The 8,908-nt window shown below is 50.1% G+C and overlaps 1 protein-coding gene across 1 annotated transcript; it reads right to left on the bottom strand.

Moving 5' to 3' along the window:
- Positions 1–6,417: 6,417 nt before the first annotated feature.
- Positions 6,418–8,703, bottom strand: LOC133340729 (galanin receptor 2b-like; the record flags this gene model as incomplete). The annotated part of the gene is made up of 2 exons (XM_061549120.1): positions 6,418–7,282; positions 8,348–8,703. Coding segments are annotated over 2 exons (1,221 nt in total), but the record flags the coding sequence as incomplete, so codon positions are not given.
- Between the last annotated feature and the right edge of the window lie 205 nt (positions 8,704–8,908).

Here is an 8,908-nt window from a genome sequence, read left to right as displayed (position 1 = left end):
CCCCCCTCCCAATACGTTCCATTCATTGGCTATCACATTCAGATAAGCGCCTCCCCCTCCCTCCTCCCCCCATAACTTGTATTTAAGAACTTGTATCTTGGAATCTTTGCCTCACTTGATACAGCAAATTTAGCTGTGACGGTCCCACCTGATGACGGAGACTTGTGTTGCCTCCGAAACGTCGTGATTTATTATTTTATTGTATTTCTATTATTACTTTTAGTCATTTTAAAATTTTGTTACCTACGTGACTTTACCGAAAAAACCTAAGAGTATGAATCCTTGCAGTCACGAAAGCTTCAAATCTAGAATGCATTTACACTTGGAGGAATCCGATGAGCTATTTAAGCTCTTTTTCACGTGTGTCGTAACTTGCTAAAGATTCTAATTCTCATTCAATTTCTTATTTTTGAGTAAAAACTCGCCCCCGCTAAAGAGAACGTGGAAATACAAATAATAATAATAGTTCAATTTATAACGCGCGCAAATTTGCAGACGTAGTGGCCGCAACTCAGAGGCGCGGAGCCAAGCTCAGAGTCGCTCGAAAGCACGTGGTTGTAGAGGTGAGTTTTTAAGTGTCTCTTGAAGGAGGCGATTGAGGTGATGCTGCGAATGTGCAGAGGGATGACGGCGTTCCAGACTGTTGGGGCTGCCACCGAGAAGCGGCGCATAGACACGATGACCATCCTGGATCTTGGTATCAAGAGGAGGTCGTGAGTCGCGCTGCGCAGGCATCTGCCGTGTGCTGAGCTGCAAGTTGTCAATAATGAAGAAAGGTACGGCGGGCAGGCGGATACGAAGGCATTGTGGCAGAGGCAGGCGGTCTTGTGTGTGACCCTACTGGCGATGGGTAGCCAGTTGAGAGCACGGAGACAAAGCTAGTGAGTCGAGACGGAGATGAGTGTGGGCAATGACGACGCGTGCCAGGTTGTTTTATAGGAGGCGACGCAGTCCGAGGGGTAAATAAACACCTGAAATGATATTCGTGTTCATGGAAGGTAATATCGGCGCATGGCGAGGTGTGATCGCGTCTAGTAATAATAACGACGGCTCGAATTGCTGGACGTGTCATTACTATCAAGCAATGTTCTTACTGGATCTGGGGAGCAGGCTCCGGCGGCTCATTATTCTTGCAATTGCCACGCGGATTCTCAGATGTGAAATGTAACAACAACAACAAAATTCTCCAGCTCGTAATTCTGCATCTGGGGTAATATTTGTAGAATTGGATTATTTTTTTAAGAATCCGTGCGCACCTTAACCCCCCCCCCCCCCTCTCTCCCCCCTTTGAACACAAAGCCTCGCTATGGTTGCCAATAATAGTACGTGGCCGTGAATTATTTAACAAAAATTGTATCACACGTAGGAGGCTTTCGCGACCAGTATCATCCATAATAGAGGTTTTGGGGGGGTTCGATCGCGTACATATATAAATGTGTCGTTAAAACCCGCCACCACCCGACACAGCCAACTAGTAAGGGTTGTCACGTAAACAGAACGTGGCCAATTCGTCACTAGTACAGCAACACCGGTGTGTAGTGTATAGTTAGTGTACAGTGTAGTGTATAGAGTAGTGTATAGTGTAGTGTATAGTAGTGTAGTGTATAGTAGTGCAGTGTATAGTGTAATGTATAGTAGTGCAGTGTATAGTGTAGTGTATAGTGTACTGTATAGTAGTGTAGTGTATAGTGCAGTGTACTAGTACAGCACACCAGTGTGTTGGAGAACCAAGCCACAACATTTACAATCCTGAGTACGACGTTTCGCCAGTAATTACGTGACAACCCGGATTGGCAAATAGCTATAATAAAATAATCAAACAATTATCTCACCGTCGTTTGCATTAAGGCTGAACCGCAGCGTTTCATCGTCGATCTCATTTCGCCACTTGCCGCTCGTGTCGAGCGATGCCACTTTTCAAAGACGGTGGCCACATTGTCGAATGCTCTGCCGACTGCTCTCGAACGAGTCAGTGTTGTGTGGGGAGCGGGGAGGGGGAGGAAAAAGCGTTGAGTGTAACCGTGCCACGGTGGCCTCTGTTTGTCATCTGATCAAAGAGGCGATGGCCGGCTTTGACCTCTTTTTAAATCCTTTATATTAAGTTCACTTGCTTGCTTGCTTGCGCGCTTACGACCGTGCAAATCTTTCGGTCGTTTTTTAACCCACTTCCCGTGATCCAATCGAGCTGACATTTTGCACACAGACTCGTTGTGCGTGACAATTTATTTTCGTGAAATTTTTTTTCCAAAATCTTACACTTTTTAGGAATTTTTTTTCATATTTAAATACCAATTGCTTAATGGTGGCAAGCAATCATCTGACCCATAGGTGGCAGCCATCTCAAGCCAGAGGACGAGAGGACTCTAGCCGCCCGTTTCAAAGACCAATGTGGGCTGGGTTGTGGCCCATTGAACACGCATATTAAGGATTTATAGTGAAAAACTTTGTTTTTACAGGTTCATTTTTTCTCGTCTCGGTCACACTGTTGGCAGTCTCGTGTGCATACGAAGCCACCGCGGGCACACGTGACCCTCTCGTCCATGGTGGTCGTGACTTGCCTGCAGTGACCACGCCGCCGAGTTCACAAAGCCACATTTCTATTCATTCTTACAAACCCATAAATGTCAGCAGTCATCATGATGATGATCATCATCATCAGCCAGGCTCCATCTCCACTGCTGGATGAATGCCCCTCCACCCACCCCCCTTCGACCCTCCACCCACCATGTCGTGCCCATCCATGCGTGGTCTCGTGATGCAGCGATCCATCGAAGCTCGTGCACCGTGAGTCGATCTCATCGCTCACATCTCCGCCAGCGTGTCGTCCTGTCCTCTCGGGCGAGTTTCCCGCCTCTGGCTGCCACTCTGTCGAAAGTCTCACATTGTCCCATGCTCACGACGAGTGTCCTGCCCAAGCCTTCTCGTTATCTTTAACTCAAAACAATAATCTCCTCTTCGCGGTCAATGTGATGCCGCTCAGCGGCACGTGTGCACAGAGCCGTGCGTTGTTCTTTCTATCTCTCGGTGGCGTTCCCAAGTGTGGACCTCTCCGTTCTTTTCCGCGCACTTATCGGCCTTCGTTCCATTGTGGCAGTGTTCGCGTCATCACAGCCGATAACGGGCCCGAGGTAAATGCACGTGAATGTAAATGTCGAGCGTAAAAAGCACGAGTAAAACAACAAAAGTGACGTCCAAAAAGTTTGCTGAGACACAGGGTTGGCTGCTTCTTCGTGCAGGCACTCAATAGAGCTCCATCATTCCACATTTGGTACGCATGTGTGTGTGTATGTTGAACTTCATTCACACCGTACGCAGCAAACCGTGCTAATCGGATGTGCGGAGAAAGGACTAAAACAGACTAAATACAAAAAGCAGTTCTAAAGAAATTAGTTTTCAGTCTTGATTTGAAAGTGCATAGCTCCAGTGGCTTCCTAAGGAAGAGCTTTCCAGACGGGCGCAGAAGAGCATTCTGAAAGCGTGCGATGCGGTGACCGTCTTTGTTCGACAGTGAGCCAAAAGCCGCTGCGAGAATGACCGGAGTTCGTGTGATGATGGTTTATGCTTCTTGATGTGATCGACAAGGTATTGTGGTTCATTTGTGACAAGCACTTTGTGTGTAACGAGTGCCACCCTGTAATGTATTCGTTCAGCAACTAGATGCCAATGCAGCTCAGCGAGCACCGGACGGACACGGTCGGATTTTGCAGTACCCATCACGACACGTGCCAAATCATTTTGCACACACACCGCAGCTTGCTAAAGTTTCTGCCAGACCTCCCGTAGAGTAGTGAGTTGTAATAATCGAGCCTTGTCAAGACACCACCGTGTTGGCTATGTCACGACTCAATAGTGGCCGAATGAGTCGTCGAGCCCACATATATTGAGAATAGGTTTTCCACTTTTGTCTGGCAACAAAACGAGGGTTCGACCAGAGGACGCCTTTTGGCCAGAGGACGCCTTTAGGACGCCTTTTGGCGTCCGCTGGTCAAAACCGTTTTGAGACGAGGCTCAAAAAGAAAGCTGTTTCTGGTGTGGACCAATCAGTTTTAAAGACAATGCGTTTATTATATTCTTGGTTCTTTCGGTAAAGTCACGTAGAAGGAAAATAATAAAAATAAAACATCATAAAATGAAATTCTCACGACGTTTCGGCCACAACGCAAGCAGCTGCTTGTGCAAGCGTGACTTTACCGAAAGAACATAGAATATGAATCCCTGCAGTCACGAAAGCTTTAAATCGAAAAAAATGCATATATTATCAGAGTATGTTTTTTTGTTTGCATTCTGACCACAAGTATTGTGATTAATGCAGACATGATTCCTTGTAAAAGGTTTCCGTTTGGTGTTTTAACATCTTAACACAACTGTTTTGTTGCCAGAAAAAAGGGGAAAACTTATTCTCATATTTTGGTACTGGCAAAGGAGGTCCCATAACCCACATATATTGTCCACATATGTCCCTGTTCAGAGATAATGTGGATGAAATTCGCAGAAAGCAATTTGAGAAAATTCTTTGGATCAGCTTGCCTTGAGCCTTATTAACGCCACTCATCCTCATTTATTTTGTTTTCAAAACAATTCTGATAGAACGCCCGCATAATACTTTAGGCAAGCATGGGCTATTGTGCTGCACGCTGCACGCACAATAGCCCGTGGTCCAAATGATTCCGTAATTTTAAATCCTACACAAGAGCTCTACCCACTAATGATGCTCGTCAACAAAAAGAAAGACAAAATTGCTTCTTGTGCTGAGCTCTTCCCATTCTTCGACGATTGGATGAATGTCACGAAGTCTTTTTAAAAAAACACACACATATTGGCGGTACGAGAGAACGCGGCTGGATGCAGCGTGGCGTATTGTTCTCCCCGTCACTACGTTGAAGGAATTGGTACGACTCAGGCTCATGGTTCGCTTTTAGAATCAATTCCTTTGTTTTCATTGCGGTTAAAAGTATAGGGGCCTCCGGTCACCCGAGCAGTTACACGCGCCCACGGCATTACACCGCATACAAACTGCAATGCAACATTGATCCTTACGCACCCAATTACCAACGCGTTTATCGTGAGCTTTACGAAGCAACATCGATGGGACGCGTCGTTCCACCCTTGCCATTTGGGTTTTGTTGTGATGCCGCGTGGGCCGGGGAGGACTGGCGTCTGTCCGCATTACGACGCTGATCCACGCGCCCTCCGAGATCTCACCCCGCGCTTTGAGGGGACCTCAAGTGCAGTAATTTCGATGTTCGCCTCGCTCATCGTATCGCAATAATCCGCGAGGCTATTTTGTTTTCCCCCCAGCATGATAGGGCCGTGCTGGGCGCAGCTTTCGACGGCTCAATTTGCAAGAGGCGAGGTCAGAGACCGAACCCAGTGGCGAGATGTTAACTACTTCGCCTGGTATGTACGACGTGGTAGGTTCCATCTCGACCCGGACTCCTGTACATTTGGAGTTTGCGTGTCTCTCTCCCCATGGTCGAGTGGATTTTTCTCCGGGTCCTCCGGTTTTTCACTCCACATTTACAATCAACGTGCGTTTAGAGTATTTGGCTGTTATAAATGTCCACGTGATAAGTCACTTCATTGAGCTATCATTTGTGGCCAGATGGCTTCTGAAAAATAGCTATATATATTAGTGGACCTTACCTGGTAAAATAAAAAGATGTAATAGTTAGTTAATACGTTTGGTGGTCGAAAAGGACACCACGCAGGAGACATCTGGACATGTCCCGCTACATCCCACCCCATTCCTCTACCCCCAACCGGCGTGGGCTACTTCCCCAACGTGAATATTGCCCCAACGTGTCAGGAAGGTAAACAGTTGCAATACCGTACCGTGTCTGCGTTTACCTCTGGCGTTTTTTGACGACAAGAGGCACAATCGTGGTGAATATATCGAGGCGTAAAGGTAGAGAGGAGCCGATTTCAATCCGCGCCCCTCTTGTGGGCCACGGAAACATGGCCGCCTAAAAAGGTGGCGGGACAAAATGGGACCGCCACACGTGCCCCCTCGCAGCAAAGATGGCTGCCCGCTTCGATCCTCGACTGGGTGCGCCGTTCTGTGTGCAGTTTGTGTGTTTTCTCTCTCTCCCCTACCTGCTCTCTAGATGGGTTTCGTTCGGGTTCTCCGGTTTCCTCCCATAACTAAAAAAAAAGAAAGTAATTGAAGTTTTTTTACTGGTGTTGGCCTAAACATGCGATATAAGCTGAAGAATTACCTGAAAATTACTCAATTAGGAACTCACACTCACACACAACATCAGCAGCATCGCCACCCAAATGAGAAACACTTGGCAGGACCCTCCTTAAAGAAAAATAAATAACTAGAGTCTTGAGACTCCTGGTAGAGGGGGCGGGCAGGGTAGATCGATGAGGGGGGGGGAGGTAAACACACAAGCGAAGAAGGTGACAGAGCCGCTGTCACTCGGACGAGAAAGCGAAGTACGGCGCGTGAGACTTCGTGACGCCGACCCGGGCGCCGCTGCTGGCGACTGCGCCACGAGCGTGGACACCGCCGCCGCTGCCTCCACCGCCGCCTCCACCGCCGCTGCCGTGCCTCGCCGAGCCGGCCCGCTCGGCCTCATTGTGCGACAGCTCCGTGGTGGCCACGTCGACGCGGTTGGCCACCTGCAGCACGTGCACTTTCGTGACGCGGCCGCGTCGGGGGTGGTGATGGTGGTGGTGGTGGTGGCGGCGGCGGTGGCAGCAGCAGCGGCGGCCGCAGGCGAACGCGAAGGCCTTGCGGAAGCCCTTGCGGAAGTGCTTGCTGACGAGCGCGTAGACCAGCGGGTTGAGGCACGAGTTGGCGTAGGACATGCAGTGCGAGAGCAGCCTGAAGGCGTAGGTCGCGTGCGTCAGCGGGAAGTGGCCGAACCAGAAGTAGAGGATGAGCACGTGGTGGGGCAGCCAGCAGGCGCAGAACAGGCCGGCCACAATGAGGATCATGGTGGTCACCTTGCGCTTGGCCCTCTTCGACTCGGACATCTCCTCGAGCGGGTCCACGGCCGTCCACAGGTACTTGAGCGTGAAGGCGTAGGCCAGGCCCAACACGGACACGGGCACCAGGTAGCCGCACACGAACGTCACCATGTCCATGAGCTTGCGCGGCTCTTTGGCCCACACGGGCATGCACATGGACATGTTCTGGAAGGTCACGGCCTGGTAGTAGCTGAGGTAGGGGCCCGCAAACACCAGCGCCAGACCCCAGATGGCCGCGATGACGGCTGCGGCCTTGCGTGGCGTGCGTAGCTCGCGCGAGCGCAGGGGGTAGCGGATGGCCAGGTACCTAAGGAGGAGGGGTGGGGGGAGTGCAAGGGGGAGGCACGACAATGCCCAGTCAGGTCACTCTCACGTGCTATCAACTGGCGAGTTGAGAGAGGGTCAAGGGGGGTCCGTGGTCAATGCCATCAATGCCATCAGCCCCCTGTCCTTCACCTGAGGACGGCTGCTTGCGTTGTGGCCGAAACGTCGTGAGAATTATTTTATTATGTTATATTTTTATTATTTTATTACTTCCCTTCTACGTGACTTTACCGAAAGAACCAAGAAGATGAATCCCTGCAATCACGAAAGCTTTAAATCGAAACCCTTACTAGTTGGCTGTGTGGGGTGGTGGCGGGTTTAACGACACATTTATATACGTACGCAATCTAACCCAAAAAACCTGTATTATGAGCAGGAACATTATTAAAAGTGTGTTGTTGTTGTTGTTGTCGTTCGGGAAAAATGGAAAGAACCAAGAGAGTAAGACCTGACAGAGGATGGCTTGATGACGACACGAGATATTGGTGCCGGAAAGATGTGGCACTAACCTGAGCACATTGGCACAAGACAGACGGAATAAGTGGAATCATCAAATGACAAAATGTGCAATGGACACCTACAGGGCCTGTCTTTCCCATGGATCGTGATGACGACGACGACGATAATGATGATGATGACAATGAATTAAACTAACGACAACAAATACAGGTATTTTTTTGGGTTAGATTGCATAAATATAAATGTGTCGTTAAACCCTCCACCACACGACACAGCCAATTAGTAAGGTTTGTCACATAAACAGAACGTGCCAATTCGTTACTAGTACAGCACACCGGTGTGTTGGAGAGCAAAACCACAACATTTACAAGCTGAGTACGACGTTTCACCTGTAACTACAACCGGCATCCAGGAAATCTCGGGTGGTGGTGGCGGATTTGACCAACACATTTATATTAACGTGACCCAACCCAAAAAAAAAAAACTCTATTATGAATGATCTTGGTCGCGAAAGCCTACCGCGTGTTAAACGAACAAGAGCAAAGTCAAACGTTGACCCGGGCCGTCCCGAGAAATCCGCGTGGCGCACCTGTCGACGGACACGGCCGCCAGCGTGAAGCTGGAGGCGAACATGGTGAGGAAGATGATGAAGTGCACGGCCTTGCAGAGGAACGAGCCGAAGATCCAGCCGTCGAGCGTGTAGATGGTGGCCTGGAACGGCACGCAGAAGAGGATGAAGCAGAGGTCGGCGACGCTGAGGTTGAGGATGAAGATGTTGGTGGTGGTGTTGCTGCTGCCGCGCTGCCCGCTGCACAGCAGCACGATGATGACGAGGCTGTTGCCGAAGGCGCCGAGCAGGAAGATGAGAAGGAACACGACAGGGACTGTCACGCTCTCGGGGGACAGCCCCTGGGGCTCCGACGCGTTCCAGAAGGCGACCATGGTGGTGGCGGTGCGGTGGGGGGTTCGGGGCGGGGGCCGCCGCCTTCACGGCGGACCGATGTTCCTCGCGGGGGGTCCTCCTCGTGTGGATCAGGCTCGAGCAGAGACCGCCGGCTCAGGAACTCGTGGGGTTCGGTCAGCTGTGCGAGCCTGGTCCGAGTCAGAGTCGGGGTCAGAGTTATTGTGGGGTCAGAGTCCCTGTGGGGGT

This window comes from Lethenteron reissneri, chromosome 10 (assembly GCF_015708825.2).
Source record: "Lethenteron reissneri isolate LAM-NWPU_2019-01 chromosome 10, ASM1570882v1, whole genome shotgun sequence".
Taxonomy (NCBI): domain Eukaryota; kingdom Metazoa; phylum Chordata; class Hyperoartia; order Petromyzontiformes; family Petromyzontidae; genus Lethenteron; species Lethenteron reissneri.
The sequence above is the reverse complement of the archived record's forward strand: the minus strand, read 5'-3'. Positions and strand labels throughout refer to the sequence as shown.